The sequence below is a fragment of the Diaporthe citri genome (genome assembly GCF_014595645.1).
Source record: "Diaporthe citri strain NFHF-8-4 chromosome Unknown scaffold_7, whole genome shotgun sequence".
Lineage (NCBI taxonomy): Eukaryota > Fungi > Ascomycota > Sordariomycetes > Diaporthales > Diaporthaceae > Diaporthe > Diaporthe citri.
Genome location: NW_025064852.1, coordinates 737,501 through 756,780, shown reverse-complemented (window position 1 = coordinate 756,780; position 19,280 = coordinate 737,501). Strand labels below are relative to the sequence as shown.

The following is a 19,280-nucleotide window of genomic DNA, read 5'->3' as shown; positions in this document are numbered from 1 at the left end:
GCAAAATCAAGGGCAGTCTTGTTTCCGGCACACAGGGAAGATACATTCCAGAAAGAAGTGAACTGCTGAAAGAAGGAAGAATCGGTGATGTCCAGAATACTTAAGACCCCCGATATACACTCAAAGCCGGTGTGGCGAGTACGTGCGATAAAACAAGATATTCGTGCCCGTCGGAGCCGGATATATACGATGATGACCAGTATGAATTTGCAATTCCCGTGTAGAGACTTTGCGAGTCTGAAATATTCCATTGGGATGGCAGTAAAGCCACCTTGTTAGGTAGGTAGCACGAGTTAGCGCGCTGCCATCAAAGTTAATGAGGGAAGCGTGCCGGATCATCGTATTGCAAGCCACTTGTGTCCGGGGCAAAGCGAGTGGCCCCCTCTGCGGCTGCGAATGCCACGCTGGATGCCATAATGGCGATGTCGTGAATATTAGCGAACTTCATGTTCATGCGACGGCTGTGTACAATGTTTCATGGGGCGTGTGTGTGCGATGAAGATAAGACAAGCACAGATGCATACACAAGTAGTCTACTCTGGCATCTATGTATTTATGGATCCAGTCGGCAGCACGGAGAATAGAGATTCGCGAGGCTAGTACACATCATTCAACGATATCTGCGCGTTAGACTATCCCTCTGTCTGGCCTATCATCTGACGGTCAGCTAATGACCATCACATGGGGTGGGAATTTCCGGCATAGATTCAGAGACCGTAATTCCGACTCAGAAGAATTTTCTCGAGTCCTATAACTCTATCAGGGTCCAATAGACGAGTTATTCCAGTCATTTGCCCCCTCGGTCAAGCAATGTGGAAAGATGCTGGCATGCGGCCTCAAAGGAGGACCAGAGATCACCGGGCTCATATCTGACTCGTAAAACGTAAGCCCTGAAGTCCAAATTCCATAGCCAGCATGAGTGGTTCCAGCATTGGTCGCACGTAATGTGTATGCTATGTTCCTAAGATAGTGGCCATGATGACTGGGACCGCCGAGGCATTACTACGTCACGTAGGCTGGCCTGCTGTTTGGGGAATCGGAGACTGAGGCTGTGCACGGCAAAGCTATGCTGTGGTCGCTTCTTTGCGGATCGATGATGAAGCCATCTATAAAGCAGTGGGGCCAATCTATCCTCAGTGGGCCGTCACCTCTCGGTTATGTGCTTGATCCCGCAGCCGATTCGAAGACGGGCTCGGACGAGGCGTCTCGATTAATTCCGGCAAGGCTAGCATACATTGGTCGTAGTATTACCTATAGCTTCGTGAGTGGAGACTTCCTCCAGTTGGGTACAGGTCTCGCACACCTCGTGAATCAATCGACGTCAGCCGATCACTTACATAATTGCTGGCTTCACTTGAGTATGTCATCTTCTCTAAGCCACATACGGATTATCGATGAACTCCGGGCCGACATACGCTACCGAGTTCATCGAAAATGGTGATGACTAGAGTGGTCTGCACTCTTTCCCCTGACGTACTGGATGTTGGCCCTTTGTTCTACTCGACTGCCACTTCCAATTTCGAGCCCTTGGATACGGGAAAATCGACATTGGCCTCCCGGTCATTGTTAATCTCGATTGTTTCCCCCAGCGCTAGTTCCAGCTTGATCATCCAAAATTGTTGCACGGTGCGTCCTTTTCATTTATTTCTTAGAACGAGGAGCTGTGGGCGGTTGATTATGAACGGGCTGATTTCAGATCCGAAGTTCCAGCTGATCTCCCGGTCAAGCTGAGATGCATCATGTCCGCGACAACTACCCTCGGCGGAAACTCGAGATTTGTTTTGGTGGCGAAAATCAGACTCTTTCCAGGTTTGAATAGGATTCCGTGATAATAGATGTGCCGTCCGGATAAACGTCATCGACGAAGGAAGACGCCTCGCGGCTGCAGCCTTTGGTGTCCATCATTGACAGTTGCACATGGTTGAGCCGTGCCTTTGACTCCAGGCGAGGCTTTGCACCATTGGCAACTGATGGCTACCATGTATATCATATCAGGAATCTACCCGACTGGTATTGTGGATGCAGCCCTTAGTATTGTGCAACAAGTATAGGACTTCCAAAGCTACAAACCAACATTCCCAACCAACAACTATCATCATCATTTGTTCATTCAGTTCGATATTCGACACAATGAAAATCGACATTACCGCCGTATTCCTTCTCAAGGCTGCGGTAGTCATGGCCGCAGTCCCGGGGACACGCGCCGAGTTGCCAACCGAAGACGTCGACACCAATGGCACCATGTCGCTCATGGAGCGACAGGAAAAGGGACACGGAAGAGGCAAGGCGACCTGCGGCATATATGCCATGGCAGACTACCACAAATTCATTGACCTCGTCTATGATATGGACAACGACCTCAGGGACGAGGACTACACAATCGACGGCGGGCAATGCAATCGTGTTCACTGTTATGATACGAGCGCCCTCTGGGTGTGCAACGTAGGTTTCATTTCAACAAGTTCTGCGCGGAAGGCAGCAGAAAAGAGAGTGAAGAAAAAGGCTAATGCTCCTCTACAGGATAACAAGGACCCGATCAAGCTCAAAGGTAAAGAAATCGCAATTGCGCTTTCGTTCGTTCGCAACTACTGCTGCCTCGATGGCCCCAGGAGTGATTCGAGTGACAATGTCATTTCTGGCCAACAATTCACCCCATGGGGATGGAATGCCAACGCTGGGTACGGCAACTGTAACGATCCCACCAATATCCGCCCTCACATGTGAGTACAATTCTTCTCCTTTCGCGGTTCTCCATCTGTCAGGTTTTGCAGTGTTCCAGAATGCATCGCTCTAGGCTCCTCAGCAGGTGATTGACACATAGTAGGGCCGGCGGCTGGGGTGTAAACAAAGGAACATGTCCCTATAGGGAATTTTCCAGCCAACCTTTCTGAGCGGGCAGATGCCACGACAAAGGCAGAGACTTGAGGAACAAATCCATTCCCATCGCTTTCTTCAGCAATCCGGACCTCCAGATTCTGGAGCCCCTGCATCGCTGGCCTATCATCACGACGGTGACCGCGTCTAGACATTCAGTCATCCTCCGACGGATTCCCGAAAGTCGACGAGCACTTTAGAATTATGAAGTCTAGTCCATTTAGGATTGATGGTTGAAGGCCGGGAGGAACACTTTTGTAGGATAACTACGCATGATGCTTTTTCAATTTGCTCACACTTTTGCCAATGCCATTCTCTGGGCGGTTTTCTCTTCCTTTTTAACTTCGATTATCGCAACTTCGTATACTCCGTATGAGTTATGTGTCACAGGAATCCCAGGTTCTGTCCTGATCTCCTTATTACAACCTTTTGCCAGCTTTCCTGTGGTGACATGGCACAGAGCACATGATATTGTGGAATCTGGGCACCCTTTTTGACTGTATTATGAGTCTACCGATTCCTAATCAACAGCCGGAATCACTTGTGGTTTTGAAATGGTCAACATCAACGTTTATTTGTCTGCTTAGAAGACGAGCACGCAGTACCTTGAGCCACTGTAAAGTTGAAGCAACGTATTACAGCCCTCCCTGAGACATCGCCAGAACAATGAACCTCCCAAGACAGCATCAGCAGAATTTCAACCTCAGAATTCAAGTCCAAGACGACGCCCTTGTGATTCCACATGTGGTCTCATCGCCATACCTGTCTCAACAGCTTTGAGGATTTCTCATCCATGCCTTCCACGTACCCAGTCATGGATCTGCTTTTGCCGTGAGAAGAACTGGTATCTTCAGAGATTATATGGCTGATCCATTCTCATGAATCTGGAGTCCATTAAGATTCGCGCGGACGTTTGCGCGAACTCGTGGGGGAACCAGACGCCGCCCGTGCCTGACTGGAGCCAGCTCCGCCAGGCTGTCCGTCATGTGCTCCCTGCTGCGGATCAAGCGTCTGCGTCGCCGTTGAGGTCGTGGAGTAAGTGGCACGTGGATCGACATACTGGGGGTTTTGACAAATTTGTTGAAAGGACTATCGCCGACGCTGTGCCTCATGGAGTGTATTCATTCTGGCGTTCTGCATGGGAATTGGACTAGGGTCCGAAATGTTCACTGGATAGTCCTGATAACCGTACCACGGCCAGGCTGACTGTGACGTCCAGGTAACTTGATCAGCCTGCCCTCCGGTCTGCTGGAGTGTATCCATAGCCCTGATCACCGCGTTGATAACCTTGGTTGGGTTGGCTTCGTGAACTGTAATGCTGGGAGGGATGGTCTCTTCGGTCATCTGATATGGTGTGGATAGCTCGTCTCACAATGTTGTGGATTTGGTAGTTGGCCGTTTCTTGATTGTTCGTTTGAACCAAAGATTTCTGGGTTATTTCAGGTGGCGGATTACCTGGGTCATGTCAATCTAACAATTTGAAAAGAAGAAGGTCGGAACTTCAAGGCTGGGACAATTTATAGCCCATGATTGCTGAGGGACTGGTTGCTGTCTCCCAAGTGCGTCACTAGACTCCGTTCTTCGAACAATGCCCTGAATTACATTTTCAGAATGTTTGAGGCTTCTGGGTATTTCAGCCGAGTCACTTGCTGCTTTGCCTATACGAAAAGGTGCTGGTTGAGTCGTTGGGAATTGTGACTTATTGGGGCTGTCAGTCAATTGGGGCTGCCAGTCAGTTTGAGGCACTTGTAAGGAGCTGCAGGTAAACTGTCTTCCGTGTGAACCAAGCGCAACAAATGTTTGCGCGCAGACTTTTCCCCCTTTCAAACATAGATATAATGTCTTATTCAGCAACGTGATCAGATGGTCAGTCCGATTGATCACTATACACTGAGTCCCACTCTATAATCCGCAATGGGCTTGATGATCAAGCACGACTTGGACAAATCAGATCCAACATAAGTTCGTTCCATTAGCCTATAGCTATCGTCTTTCAACATCCCGGTATGATCGTACCAGCTCATAAGACATAGCCTCTGAGGTCCCTGCCTTCTGTCCAGCATTCCTTTGGGTTGCAATCACGTATATATTAGTGTCTTCAACTAACCAAAGGTCCCCGTACATGATTTTGGAAATCGATTTCCATCCAGGAGACAGTATGTTCATTTCTCCCTGATTACAGACAAGACAATAGAAACTAGCAGCACACCATGTCAAAATCTGGAGCAATATTGGACTTTATGGGCGAGGATACAAGATCATAATGAAATGTACTAGAGCATCATTCAGAAAACAAAGTGATCTTAAATTTTAATAACGCTGAAGTAGGCTGTTTGTTCCACATGGGTCGTATTCTTTTATTCTGCCTTGCTCAACATATGCGATGTTGGGGCTTGAGTACAAGACTAAACAACTGCATTGTTCTGTGAATAGGAAAATAACAATGTCTTTGACTTATTCCCACCTTCCCGAAATATCAAGCATCTACGACTATAAATATGTTCTTGAATTACTGATTACACCAGCTTCAGACCGAACTTAACGGGGACAAAGACCACCATACTTCTAGGCTTACAAGAGAAAGAAATGGACTCCCTCACACCAACTTCAAACCAGCAGGTAAGCTCCACCATGTCCCAGCCCCAGGCGCCTCCCGGAGAGCAGTCCAATGCTACCTTCCCCAGATTCTCTGAACTGGCGGCAGAGCTGAGGATAATAATTTGGCAGCACGCAATGGACGACCCTCGTCTCATGTACGTTCACCTCGGCATACCCGGCACTGGGGCGGTGACGACCTTTGACCGGTTCATCATGAACGGGAACTACCTCGCCGCGACGACAAACCCACGCTCAGGCCTTATCGACGCATGCAGCGAAAGCAGTGGGGAGGTCCACAGGATTGAGAGCTGGGATACCTCCAAGGTCAGATGGCTGGGCATGCTCGGCCTTACACAGTACTATCCCACCAGAGCGGATCTTGTGTACATGGGCGGTCTTCGGGACGGGGGCCGGACCCCTCCCGCCGACGCGAACAAGATCATTCCTCTGAGTCTGGTTTTGGGTAACATCCTGCCACGGGTCATGGTCAACGCTGACGTATTCATGAAGTACTTTGACCCGGACGAGAACCAGGATCCCGAGAACCCTATCGACAAGGCCCTCGCAGACTTGCGGACACTGGGCGACCAGTACGCGCCCCTCCTCGCTGATGACCCGAATGGTCTACCACGTCCCCGGCTACCGGAAAGCATGGTCTTTATGTTGGATAATTTCCACTTGCGGTGGGACATTGCCTCCCCTTGCACGGTCCCGGAGCACCGGGAGGAGTTCATAACCTCGTGCTGTATCCATTACGACCACCTCGAGATCGTCGCCGACGAGGACATGGACAACTGGATGGAAGCTAACCTGGTGCAGTACGACGACGACTTAGCGGGTGACCGTTCGAACTGGCGTATCCGAATGGAGATCATCCCAGCCATCCGTGCAATCTGGGCTGGTTGGCGAAGCCAGCCAGACGTCGCCACGCAGGTCCCGCGGCTGTTCTTCACGCGCATCAGGCCCTCCGAGTGATTCTGGTCTGCAGAGCAGTCAGCCATCCGTGGGCACATTACCAGGTGAGTACAAATCGAGGGCTCGGCCAGTCTTGTTTTCAGACTCTGGTTCACATGGACGGTGGAGTCGATCCGGGTTTTGTTTCCATTTGGCCTGTTTCCTCATTAGCTTTGCCATTTCTATTTTGGGTACAACGCAGGTAAGTGATACTTATGTACGGAACCATTGCGTAACAGGTTCACAGAGAAAAGAAGGGAAAAAATGGAAGAAAAAGGGGGAAAAAAAATCAAATTGTGTAATATCATCTCTGCTGCCCCTGGCCCCCATTTACTGGGTGAATCCTGATGTGAGTTTGGTCTTCCTTGTTTTCCACAAGCTTTAGAGCATGTCTTTCATTCCGTTCCTTTGTGCCTTTGAACGCTATTGCCATTGTTGCTTACTAGCATGCAACATAATGAACCACAGGCTCCATAATACACAAGAGTCACAGGTAGAAGTGCTGAAGTGGTATGCTTTATACATCATGCTGACACCCCCCTTTTTGTCTACAAGAACTGGGCCTTCCAAGTCCATCCCCACTTTTACCACAGAAGAATTACACTGCCCAGGTGGCACCAACAATGCTTTCCACAGCATCTGGAACCCCAAGGTGAACTCAACGCTGAGATTACCGTGGGACAGGGCTTAGATGTGCACAACGAGTGATTTGCCAGTGAGGAGCAAGGCTTAAATCTAGCCTGCCTACCTCACATACACGGTGATACACCGTTGTCGTGTGCAGGAAGCAGACCACCAAAGTTGTGCATTGTGGAATAGACGCGTTACTGCCCTACTGTCTGCTGAGCTCTACCAGGAGCCCAGGCTATACATTCTTCCCGAGTCCAGATGAGGATGAGAGCGGACACAAAGTTCCGGGGCCTTATTGCCCGTAGACACACACAAACACACACACCACGCTTCCACTCGCAGAGCAGAGACTCCAGATTCGCCTCAGGCAGGGCTCCAGAGAAAGCGGAGTGATCTATGGCACGACCGAGTTCGTATATGTAGACCATTTAGTAAATGAATACTGGCTCCAGCTCCTACTTTGTGGTGCCTGGAAATATGTCACAGGGCCGGGACTGTGATAGATAGATCCAGCTTGCAATCATCACGAGAAAGCTGCCAACATGCCGGCCAAAGTAGACTCGCCAGCGACAGTTCCGTGAAGGATTGCAGTAGTATGTGAAGAACCTCTATTGTCTCATGATGTATGTATGGTGACCATGTTGCCATTGCTAACATCTTAACTTGACACCGGACCACCCATACCGGGTCGTAAACACAAAGCGCACACACATAGGGAAAGAACTTGGGAAGAACTTCTTGTAAATTACAACGGAGGGTCTAAAAGCCACCCAGACGACTCATCACTATGTAAACGCCAGGCATGCTCAAAAACCCAGACCGCGAGCCGAGGCTAGCCCCCTTCCTGCCGCATGGCAGCGACGGTAGGAGACCGCGGCTCCTCCACCACATCTATCATCTCGCTCCTTTTTGTATTTGACCCAGTCCAGTCATTGCATCCAAAGGAAGTGCCACCTAACTGTCGTCACCGATTACCCCTCCAACCGTCGCACGAGTGCTAGTTTTGTACAGTGGGAGAGATTGAAGCGCGCTTGTGAGCTTGGAGTGAAGCGCTTAGCCGGAACCACCCTTGAAGGCCTTTCCGAAGAGGAGGAGCTGGAGCTGATCGTAGATGGACAGCACACCAGCACCGGCGACACCACGGAGGATGTTGGCACCGGCACCCTTGAACAGGGACTTGATGCCCTCCTTGGCGACGATCTGGCGGAAGGCGTCGAGGGAAGAGGAGTACTTGACGGCCTCACCAGAGGTCATCATCATACGCCGACGGACGGTGTCGAGAGGGTAAGAGGCAATACCAGCACCAGTGGTGACAGTCCAACCAAGAGCGAAAGAGGCGAGGAAGTTGTTGGCGAGAGAACCGGTGAGCAGGACAGGCTTCAGGGAGTCGTACATGCCGAAGTAGAGACCACGGTAGACGACGATACCGGCGACGGAGGGACCGAAACCACGGTACAGACCGGCAATACCGTCAGAGGCGAGGGTCTTGCGGTAGACGTCGATGAGACCGTTGAACTGACGCTCACCACCCTTCTTGGCGGACTTGGCGTCGTTGGCAAGACGGGTACGGGCGTAGTCCAGAGAGTAGACGAAGAGCAGGGAAGTGGCACCAGCGGCCTGGCGGTTGTTGTCAGCACATGGGTCGGAGGTTGCAGGTAGGAAGAAGTGAGGCACGGGAGAGAACATACACCACCGGAAGCCAGGTTACCGGCCATCCACTTCGCGTAACCGTCCTTCTCCTTATTGTAGTTGAACATCTTCTTGAACTTGTCGCGGAAAGCGAAGTTCAGGGCCTGGGTAGGGAAGTAACGGATGACGTTGGCGGTGTTGCCACGCCACAGGGACATGACACCCTCATCGGCGGCGGTACGACGGAAGCAGTCAACAATGCCGTTGTACTTGCGGTCGAGACGACCCTGCTTCAGCATCTCATCCTGTAACGCATGTTAGGTCAGCAACGGAACAATTGAGAGCGAAGCGCCATCAGATCTGGGTCAACAACTGAGGAGACTGGCGCAGGCTTGATGGCAGAGGCAGCACTGTGGTGCTATAGTGCCGAGTCAAGCATGCGTCCCGAGTCTCCAGCAGACGACAGCCTGATGACGCAATGGGCATCCAGATTGACTGGACGGCAGAGAACACGTACCTGGTTCTGGATAAGAAGCTTGATACGCTCGATGGGAGCGGCGGCGGTCTTGGAGACGGCGGCAGAGACACCACCCACTGGAGGAGACAGTCAGCTTATGCGCTCTTCAGTCCAAGCTGGGGCGCTGGGTTGCCCGAGCTATGGAAGCCGGTCTGGCCAGCCATCACGACAACGGAACGGGTGTCAACAAAGCTTGCGCCTTGAGGAACTGAACCGTGTCGATGGCGAGAAGATGGCATTGAGATTGTCGAGGATACGTACTCAAGAAGTCCGCCACGAAAGGCTGTTGCGATGATTGTTGTCAGCGGTTGAGCCTTTGTCTTGGTTTGGGCTTTCACATGGCAGGAGGGCAGAGTTTTTCGAGCAGCGCGATAAGCCACAAACAGCGCCAAACGGCGGGATCCAAGCACACGGCCATCTCAAGGAGAACGAGGGCATCGTCCCTGATCAATTGGCGGTGCTGGCGAGGATCGTGTCGATGGCGCTGGCTGTTGCGAAGCTCGTAATGTGGTTGCCTCGGCTGTTGGAGCGAGCGAATTTTTTTGGGGGATGGACGGATGGAGGCATTGTGTACTCACGGGCATGCCCAAGACCTTGACATTGTCGTTGGGCGACATTTTGAATGTCCGACTGATCAAAGATGCTAAAGTTCTTTGATGAATGGAGTGGAGATGGATAGAAGAAGAGAAAGGGAAGGGAAGGAAAGATGGAATTCCTGTCGCTGGCAGGAAGGGAGATGTAGACAACAAGAGGTGGATCGCTGGCAGCTGCGAGAAAATAAATCCAGTCCAGGCCAGCTCAGTCCTCCTCCTTCCTTGGTCTGGTCTGGCCTGTGCAGCCGCCGGCCGGGCGAGCTGGGGGTGCTTGAAAATTTGAAAGTGGGTCCCGATACTTCCCGGCTAGCCGCAAGCAACAGTCCGCACCCTGGCCCGTGCTCCTCAATCCTGCCCGCCTGCCCGTATCTTTGGACCTGTCCTTTTCGTCCTCGTCGCTATAATTGGGAAGCCCTGAAACCTGGCCACCCTAAGGGCTCCGTGCTGATACCTGTGCTTCGCTTGGTGCGGCTGCTCCAGGCACAGGGCATGATCATCTGTGTACCTGAGCGCCCAGTGTTCACTTCAGTGGCAGGTATTCCAGGGCTCATTGCATGCTATCTTACGGGAGCCAAACTGCCCCCGTGATCGGTGGTGGTGGTGGTGATGGCTGCCACCATCAGATTTGCAGAGCCGTGAGATTATCGTGGCAGCCAATCACACCTGTGCAGTTGTGTGCAATGCCCAGCTGTCCCCCGGTGAACAAACTGGAGCCCGCCCCCAGACTGGCTTGCTGGCGGTATGGATGGGCAGTGAGTGGGAGGAGGCTGGCCAACAAGAGAGGACATTTCCAAGGTTCAGGACAGCCTGGAAAATCAGTGCACTCCACTGTTTATGTCATTTGTCCAAAGTACCACCTACCTGCTGTATCCATCTATCTCGCATATCTAAGATCTTGGGGTTCTCTATAAGACATCATGAGATCTTTGCAGCTGTCAGGCGGCAACAACTTGGGGTAACATGCGAGCCTCGACTCTCGACATCCACCTCCATCCGGGACAACCCTCGGGATCTCTCACCCGGTTCGGCTCCAGCACTCACCCAGTGGGTTTAATTAGGGTCGCCTTGCCCGAGCACGCAAGCTGGGGAAACCTGAAAACCCAGAGTAATTTTTGCCGTCCATCCTGCCATCCAGCCACAGGCCGCGTGCTAGGGACGTTTGATATTCTGCATCTTTTCCGGAACAAGGTCATTGACCGACTCAGCGGGCATTTTCTTCTGAGACAGTATTCCAAATGCAATGCTTGCTACCTGAGTCTCTGGCCTTTGCTGCACAATGCCTACTGCTTCACGCTCGCCTCCTCCGACCGGGTAGCCGGGGCTTTTCCAGAATGCTCGGTCCAGATCCGACACAGGAACCGAGACTCGCACCAATGAGGAGGGCGGCACAAGCTGCAACGTAGGTTGTACTGCCAACAGACTGCACTGTCCTCAGCAATATTACACGCATAAAGACTGGCTTTTCACTGACACCACTGTATCGTCATGGTGGTGAGCTTCTAGTATAGATTGAGGCAGGGAACAATTTTACAAACCCCTGCCATCTATATTACACAGTAGCATTTTCTTGCTTCCTGAAGGTTGGAGCATCGCATCAGTATGTCAAGCTTGTGTTCCGTGTGCTTCCACCGCAAAGACCGGAGGACTGTCTGTAAGTGTGCTCATCCTCGTGACACTCCTTTGGCAGGGCTCTTGTGTTAGGTACTCCAGATGGAGACGTTCTCAACTAGCACGTGGGATTCTCCTGCTTCTACGTGTCAACGGCCATCACTGTTGTGGCAACACGGGGCAAGATTTGAGATCAGTATGGACGGTCGTTCCTCTGCAGAGGGGAGGATAACCGTATGGACTTGGATCTTCAATGACGCCCGACAAAGAGACCGCCGTTTGATAACAGGATACTGGCCACGCTGTGCGAGGGCCATCATGTGCTTGAATACACTGGTCGCATACGAGACTGTATCAACATATCACTTCGAGAGCCAGCCATCACTTGTGTGCTTCAATGCTGTTCCATTGCTTGTTTTTGGGGTTCAGAGCACTTCCAACCCGTTGCATGCTACACCTAGCAAAAGTGTAGTGTAGGGTATCCCTCCGGACCGGGCAGTAGAAAAAGACGACACCCGCAGAAACGGACGAGGTCTCAACGCCATTTGCATCATCTTCCTTCCCAGCAGCCGGCCCAAACTTTGACAAACCGAAAGACCCGAAACTAAACTCCCAGCCTGCCATAATTTGACGTTCCTGCTTGTTTGTGTTCCCCTGCCCTTTTCGATAGACGCCATTCATACGTTGTCATGCGTGGAGGACATCGTCCGCGAGGACCTGGGATTTGGTTCTCCGCTACGACGTCATGGAAACGGGGACTCTACAAGAGAGCTTGGTCGTGTTGAGAGGTTTACTCGGAGGCACCGACAGCACGGGCTGGAAGAGGGTGTTAGTAATATGCTCTCATGTTGTGTGACTATGCCGTGTCGTGTCTGAATGCTCGGCCGCGCAGAGGAAACATACTGTAGATCTTCATCTTGCTGTGCGTGACGATGGGCTTGATCTGTCCCTTCTCCTCGAGGTCCTTGAGGCACTGGCGGGCCAGGGAGCCGTTAATCTTGAGTCTGTCGACAAGGGTGGCGACGGTGACGAGACGGTAGGACTGGACGTCCTTGTACAGCTTGTCGGAAGTGGCCTTGTCGAGGATGACGGCGTGCTGCGCCTTGTCCTTGACTGCAGTCGGCTGTTAGCGTGTGTTCCGGCGCTGGAGATGGGGCCCCATCGTGATGCAGCTGATTTCAGAGGAGTCGCAGGTGACGCATGATCAAGCACAGTCGCCGTCGTACATCGCGATGCCCACCTCCAAAATCAATGCACCCCGAGGCCGAGCCCGCCAAAGCTGGGGACGAGGAGGAGCATCATGTCCACGTACCCTTTCCCTTGGACCACTTCTTCTTCTGCTTCTTCGCGCCGGTAGCAGCGGGGGCCATCTTGACTGATTTGCTGGGGGTGAGATGGGATGTAGATGGATGGACGGTCGATTGTTTGGAAAGGGCTGGGAGAAGTGGGAGGGAGTAGTAAGAAAAAAGGTCGCCTGCCAAATCCCTACCGGTCAGTGCACCGCACCACACACAGCTCTGATCAGGCCAAAACCCATAGTGGTGCACTCGCCCTCGCACTACCGGGGAGGACTGTGGCAGACCAAACCAGCAGCAGAGCGGTGGACGACTGCGCCACACCTCCCGACAAGCCCTAACCAGTTTATAGTGGGTCGCGGAGGTCAGTCTAGCCAATAAGAGATGGGTGTGGCGCAACCACCAAATTTTGCCAAAGGACTGGATTTGCAGGGCACAGTTACAGTGGGTGGTCCTGTGCCCCAGTAGAGCGAGTCGTAGTTGGCCTTGTGTTCTGCTAGCAGCACCAAGCAGCAGCACCGGCCGGAGCTAGCACCCACAGCCCACCACAGGCCAGACAGACCACCACCGCCGGAGCAGACGAAAAAAAGATCTTGATCTTCGCCCGTCCTCGACAACCACGCAACCCACCCGCCCACCACCTAACCGCCAGCGAAGGATCTCTTCCGACGACACCTACCCGCCAATCTCGTCGAGTCGATTCATTCAACTGTGCCCAGCATGTCTGACAACGGAGAGATCGAGGTCGAGGCCGTCTCCGGCTACCAGGTCCTGCCCAAGGACGTCGTCCAGGAGATTGGCAGCGTCAAGCTGTTCAACAAGTGGTCCTACGAGGATGTCGAGATCCGCGACATCTCCCTGACGTAAGACATTCACCTGCCATACATCAGACACACGATCGTACATGCCATGCTCTGCCGTCCATGTGCCCTGCCGTCTTGATGTACACGAGAGATGCCCGCCCGGCGAAGAGAGACGACAAAATTCGACTTGCGCGCGTGTGTGTGCGCGCACACATGATTGGGAGAGACAACACGAGGGAGACGAGACACGACCCAAACAACACACGCGAGGCATCTTCAGTGGACATCAAGACGGGGGCAAACTGGATTGGCCTCACATTTGCTGCTGCTCGAATCAGACGAACAGCACGAACGAGATGCTAACATGACGTCCTGCAGCGACTACATCCAGATCCGCAACCCCGTCTACCTGCCTCACTCTGCCGGCCGATATGCCGTCAAGAGGTTCCGCAAGGCCAACTGCCCCATCATCGAGCGTCTCACCAATTCCCTGATGGCCCACGGCCGCAACAACGGCAAGAAGCTGATGGCCGTCCGCATCATCGCCCACGCCTTTGAGATCGTAAGTTGAGCCGACTTGCAGACCCTGAATACTACTATACACATACACCATACGCATCTACCGGACAGGCAAAGCAACGACATCCTCCCTACCTGTACACAGAGACAGACAAACCTCCCATGACCAGCCAGCTAACACACATCCTCCCCCAACAGATCCACCTCATGACCGACCAGAACCCCATCCAGGTCGCCGTCGACGCCATCGTCAACTGCGGTCCCCGTGAGGACTCCACCCGTATCGGCTCCGCCGGCACCGTCCGTCGCCAGGCCGTCGATGTGTCGCCCCTCCGCCGCGTCAACCAGGCCATCTCCCTGCTGACCACCGGCGCCCGCGAGGCCTCCTTCCGCAACGTCAAGTCCATCGCCGAGTGCCTGGCTGAGGAGCTCATCAACGCCGCCAAGGGCTCCAGCAACTCGTACGCCATTAAGAAGAAGGACGAGCTCGAGCGTGTCGCCAAGTCCAACCGGTAAATCGCCACAAGGACGACAGCAAAACACACAATGCCAGCCCCAGTCGAAAGAAAAAAATTCCCGACCGAGGGCCTTATACCCCGGTTCCCCCTGCGGTGGAGTTTTGGGTTCGTTCATCATCAGGTTTGGCTCATTGGTCTCGGCTGGCCTCTCTTTTTTTGTGTGTGGTTGTGCGTTGCGTGGATGGATGAACGGGCTGGGGACACGGGATCGTTGCAGTGCAGAGGGATTGAAAAGTGCAAGGCAACAGCTAGCTGCTGTTGACAGCTTAACGTGGTCCCTGTAGTTTTCCTCATGGTTCATGGTCTCACGGACAGAAACAACACACAAGAAACAATGGAAATTTTCTAGGTTGGGTCCCTTCTTCAAAGAGAGGTGAACACGCTGGAAGTATTCCAGAAGAGTGATGATGATGAGATACCAAAACCACACCCGCACACACAACTCTCGAGTCCTGCGTCTTTCCAGTTTGCAGTAACGATTGCATTTGTGTGGTTCAGAGACCCCTTCTATGGCTAGTTGTATCGCTGTCTTGTCACAAAGACAGACCAGGAGAAAAAAATCCACATGCATCCCAACAACCCAGCACTTGTTTTTCGTGTTGCCAGTACGTATCATCACGACGGCCTTGTGTGAATGGCTTCAGAACCATACCGCCCCGCAACGCCCCTCGAAAGATGCCAACCATGCTGCGAGTCAGCGTGGACCTCGAGCATCCCGCAAAGCCCTAATCAGAGCCCTCAACCTTCATGCTCGGGCTCAGCTCCAGTTTCATCCTTGACCTGCCGTGGATCATCTCTGACCCTCCATGTTAACACGCCCTTCCCGCGGACATGGGTATCGTCGATGTTGAATGCTTTCCTTCTCTTTTTGGATAGTCTGTGAAGGCTCACCGAGCGGGGGGTCACAATCTCCCTGACCTTCTCGAAGCGGCGCAGCATGAGGATATTAGGGTGGGACCTGCTGTCGTGGGAGAGCCACACCCCGGTGTCCAAGTCCAATTCAAATCCCGCAATGTGATACCACCATTGATACCTCTAGATCTCCGCCTGTACGCACATAAGGCCGGACCACTGCAGCGCGTCCGGAATGAGCTCGACGAACTGGTCCTTCCACTGGCGCCGGGTCCCAGCGACCTCGCCCGGGAGCCGTGTGTCCTTCAGTGGTTTATCGTCCAGGGGGATCACCCGCCCGAAGATATCGTGGAAGAACGACGGCGGCAGATGCTCATTGAATGTGTTGAGGACGGCAGTGTACAGGATGCGCTGGACCCAGTCGTCCTCGCGGTACGGGGCGAGGACCATCGCTTCAGACAGCTGGAGGTAGTTGGACCGCGTGCGCTCGCCGACGAAAGGCGGCATGGCCGCCTTGTTCTCTTTCTGTCTCTGTTGGTGCGACTCGGGGGTCAGCCGTCACGGCTCTGAAGCTGGCTACGAGGCCCGGGAAGAGAGCAGCAAACTCACCATTCCAATTACAGGCTGTACCTTGATTGTTCCAACGGGAATCCGAATCTTACGGTTCGAGCTGTTCTTTCCTTCCCCCAGAATGAGGCTCTCGTCGGCGACGTGATCCGTTATGTATACCACCCAGTGCAGGCTGACCGAGTCACCCCACAGATCAGACGCGATGTCCTCCAGCTTTCCACCGAATTCCCGGACAAGAACATCCTGCCGAATCCTCATCACGTCTCGGAACAGCTCCGGGAACTGGAGGCTTTGCTTCTTAGGCGGCGTAGTAGGGTCCTACCGCATGATTTTCGGGCCGAAAGGGAGCATCAGCTTGACAAAATCCGGGCGAATAAAACCTTTGAGTTCGTACAAATCGGGGTCGTCTAGTCGGCCTTCTGAGATTCCGACATAGTTGTATACCCGCGCCGTCTCTGTCTTGGTGCTCCTCGGTGACGCTTTCAGCAGATCGGCCACATCATCCGGCGTGTCTCGCTCCAGGCCTTCAAGTCGGTGAAAGGGAATGTCGTAGGCCATTTCCACGCGTATGGATGCAGTGTTCGTGGTAGTGGTGGCGATGGGTTAGTATCAGTGACAATATTGGTGATTTTGGTTGACTGCTAGGAGAAACGTGATGACAATGAAAGACCGTCGTGTACTCAGGGTCGTGAAGTGGAAATGGGAGGGACAGGAGGGACACGGGTTCAGCTGATGATGTGGGAAAAGGAGGTGGTATGGCTCCTGCTCTGAAGGCGCTGCCATTGCTGAAGATGCCATATGGTCAAGCTTCCAAGGTTCTTTCCTACTTCGTGGAGTTACCAAATTACGCACCTAGTAGGTACGTAGGTACCTGGGTAGTAAGGAAGGCAAGATGGGTGCAACCACACTAGCGGTAAACTTCTCTTCCCCACAAAGTCTACCGTACGGTCAGCATATACGGCCCTCGGAAGCATGGCCTGACAAACGGAGATTCGCACCTGCAAAAACGGAGGGTACACCGGTACATCACCACCTCACCCAAAACCCACACCCAAAACCCATACCCAACACATATACACCTAACACCTATACACCTAACACCTATACGCCTAACACCTATACGCCTAACACCTATACACGTAACACCTTTACACCTATTACCTTTACACCCAATTTATATGCCTAATTTAACTTGGGTGTGTAGGTGTTGGATGTGAGTGAGCGAATTAGGCCTGAATGATATGCTCTGATTAGCTATAGCTATTGTATGAGTTGGTATACCAGTGTACCCTCCGTTTTTACAGGTGCGAATCTCTGATTTCTTTTTTTGCGTCGACCGCCGGGCTCACGTTCAGAGAGTGTTTTCCCCCAGACCTGTTCCATTTCAATATTGTCAACTTGGGCAAGAAAGAACCAGTTCAAAGGCCATCATTCTACTCCCCAAACTACTGGCAAAACCCTCTTCCTGAAAGCGATTCGTTCAGCCAACATATGTAAAGCAATCTGTCGTTCTAGACGAAGGGCCGTAGAGGACAACGGTTTGGAGAGCCCTACGCGTTGATACGGTAGCCAAATTATGCAACCTGACAATTGCTGGTAGGCTTGGGTACATGTTGGAATAATCCAGTTCATTACATGAAGCGTAATCTTGAGTCCGTCCATTCCTTCTTTTAGTCTCATTCAAAATGGTGCTCTCTGAAGGCAGATACGCAGCTAAGAGGCCAGCTTTCTCTGTCCTCCTTGCTACCTGTCTTGGGACATTCATCTCAAGCCGGAGTGCTTGTCTCGGCTTTTGCCCATACTGTCATGAAAGTACATCTTCACCGAGTAATCCACAAGCTGGAGAAAGATTTGCCCTCCAGTAAACATAACACTTTGATATTTCTTTTGAAGCTCATCTGCTGGGAATCAAAAGTTTGCTTCAGCACCATCCTTCTCTCTGCCAGAAAATCGTGTTTTACACCCTCGTCCTTTTAGAGGTCCTCACATCAACCCACCACTGAGCAGCATGCTCTGACCAGTCAGATACCCCGTCCGACAACACATGGTAACCATATTCGCCACCTCCTGCGGGCTTCCCAGCCGGCCCACGGGGATATTCTTCGGGTCGCCAGGCGTGCCCGCCACCGTCTTCTCGTCAGGGATCAAGCCCGTGTCCCCAATCATCGCAGGCGCGACGTCGTTGACAGTGATCCCATCCCCAGCGAGCTTCCTGCTCAGGTTCCGCATCATGCCCTGCAGCCCAGCCTTGGACGCGGCATAGTGACAACCATTGATCCCCCCGCCAAACGCAGCCAGGCTGCCGATGAAGACGATCCGCCCCCACCGCTTCGCCTTCATGTGCGGCACCGCCAGCTTGGTGAGGATGAATGACGCGCGCAGGTTCACGGCGAGCGTGTGGTCGAACTCGTCGATGGGTATGTCCAGGACGTCCGGGATCCTCTTGCCGTACCCGGCGTTGGAGACCAGGATGTCCGGCCCCTCCTGCCCGTGCTGCGCGCTGATCTCGGAGAAGAGCCGCTGGATGTCGTCCGCGCTGGCCATGTCCGCCTGGTGCGACGTCACCTTGGCCCCGGCCCACTGCGGCTGCTTCTGCAGCTCCGCGATGAGCGTGTCGATGGCCGCCTTGTTGCTCGAGTACGTCAGGGCCAGGTTCGCGCCGTTGGCGAACAGGTCCTTGGCGCAGGCGCCGCCGATGCTGTTGGGTGGGTGAGAGTGTCAGTGAGAGAGACAGTGAATGAAATGGGGTTGGGTGGGCTTGATTAAGCTGGCTGACTGACCCTCCTGATGCGCCTGTGACGAGGGCCAGGCGCCCCTTGATTTCGTTGTCTACTCCCGGCATGTTGTACTGGGTGAATCTCGACGAATATCACAGATTTGGATCTCGGAAAATCTCTGACAGGTCAGAATCAGACTCATGAGGCCCTCGAGGTTGCTGTCTTCAACCCCGCAAGCGCTGTGTGGGGGCCCCGTTTCCCCGGCGCGATAGCGGAAAGCCGGGGGAAAAGGTTCGGCTGCGGTCTGCGGATCGTGAGCCGGCCCGGCTGGTAACTAACTTGGATTTGGCGCTCAGCCATGACGGTGTCAATTTTTATTTTTCTGCTTCTGTGCCTGTGGATGCACCTACATTTTGTTGCAGACCTTTGGGTCCGGTTAGGAATCCACCACAAGCCATCCCTTGAGTACGTGCACCCCGAAGCTGAAATTGAACCTCGACCATCGGTGTTCGATGTCACTGCCCTTCTTGCTTTCAGCATGTGGCTTGTGATTATTTTGAATTCAATTCTACATATTTTCTTGACCTCGTCCCTGCTCATTCA

General features: G+C 52.9%; 7 protein-coding genes across 7 annotated transcripts; 3 read left to right on the top strand and 4 right to left on the bottom strand.

The window, feature by feature from the left end:
* Positions 1 to 2,130: 2,130 nt before the first annotated feature.
* Positions 2,131 to 2,724, top strand: INS49_013435 (uncharacterized protein; the record flags this gene model as incomplete). Its single annotated transcript, XM_043174134.1, has 2 exons — positions 2,131 to 2,442; positions 2,521 to 2,724. The coding sequence occupies 2 exons, from the start codon at positions 2,131 to 2,133 to the stop codon at positions 2,722 to 2,724; spliced, it is 516 nt and encodes a 171-aa protein (XP_043021079.1).
* Positions 2,725 to 5,460: 2,736 nt separating this feature from the next.
* Positions 5,461 to 6,447, top strand: INS49_013434 (uncharacterized protein; the record flags this gene model as incomplete). Its single annotated transcript, XM_043174133.1, has 1 exon — positions 5,461 to 6,447. The coding sequence occupies one exon, from the start codon at positions 5,461 to 5,463 to the stop codon at positions 6,445 to 6,447; it is 987 nt and encodes a 328-aa protein (XP_043021078.1).
* Positions 6,448 to 8,109: 1,662 nt separating this feature from the next.
* On the bottom strand, positions 8,110 to 9,819 carry INS49_013433 (uncharacterized protein; the record flags this gene model as incomplete). Its single annotated transcript, XM_043174132.1, has 5 exons — positions 8,110 to 8,673; positions 8,745 to 8,990; positions 9,203 to 9,279; positions 9,464 to 9,485; positions 9,781 to 9,819. The coding sequence occupies 5 exons, from the start codon at positions 9,817 to 9,819 to the stop codon at positions 8,110 to 8,112; spliced, it is 948 nt and encodes a 315-aa protein (XP_043021077.1).
* Positions 9,820 to 12,193: 2,374 nt separating this feature from the next.
* On the bottom strand, positions 12,194 to 12,773 carry INS49_013432 (uncharacterized protein; the record flags this gene model as incomplete). Its single annotated transcript, XM_043174131.1, has 3 exons — positions 12,194 to 12,219; positions 12,307 to 12,516; positions 12,716 to 12,773. The coding sequence occupies 3 exons, from the start codon at positions 12,771 to 12,773 to the stop codon at positions 12,194 to 12,196; spliced, it is 294 nt and encodes a 97-aa protein (XP_043021076.1).
* Positions 12,774 to 13,418: 645 nt separating this feature from the next.
* On the top strand, positions 13,419 to 14,536 carry INS49_013431 (uncharacterized protein; the record flags this gene model as incomplete). The annotated part of the gene is made up of 3 exons (XM_043174130.1): positions 13,419 to 13,561; positions 13,880 to 14,063; positions 14,219 to 14,536. The coding sequence occupies 3 exons, from the start codon at positions 13,419 to 13,421 to the stop codon at positions 14,534 to 14,536; spliced, it is 645 nt and encodes a 214-aa protein (XP_043021075.1).
* Positions 14,537 to 15,573: 1,037 nt separating this feature from the next.
* On the bottom strand, positions 15,574 to 16,518 carry INS49_013430 (uncharacterized protein; the record flags this gene model as incomplete). The annotated part of the gene is made up of 3 exons (XM_043174129.1): positions 15,574 to 15,921; positions 16,000 to 16,278; positions 16,321 to 16,518. 3 exons carry the CDS (start codon positions 16,516 to 16,518, stop codon positions 15,574 to 15,576), a joined length of 825 nt encoding a protein of 274 aa, XP_043021074.1.
* Positions 16,519 to 17,943: 1,425 nt separating this feature from the next.
* INS49_013429 (uncharacterized protein) lies at positions 17,944 to 18,802 on the bottom strand (the record flags this gene model as incomplete). The annotated part of the gene is made up of 2 exons (XM_043174128.1): positions 17,944 to 18,658; positions 18,741 to 18,802. 2 exons carry the CDS (start codon positions 18,800 to 18,802, stop codon positions 17,944 to 17,946), a joined length of 777 nt encoding a protein of 258 aa, XP_043021073.1.
* Between the last annotated feature and the right edge of the window lie 478 nt (positions 18,803 to 19,280).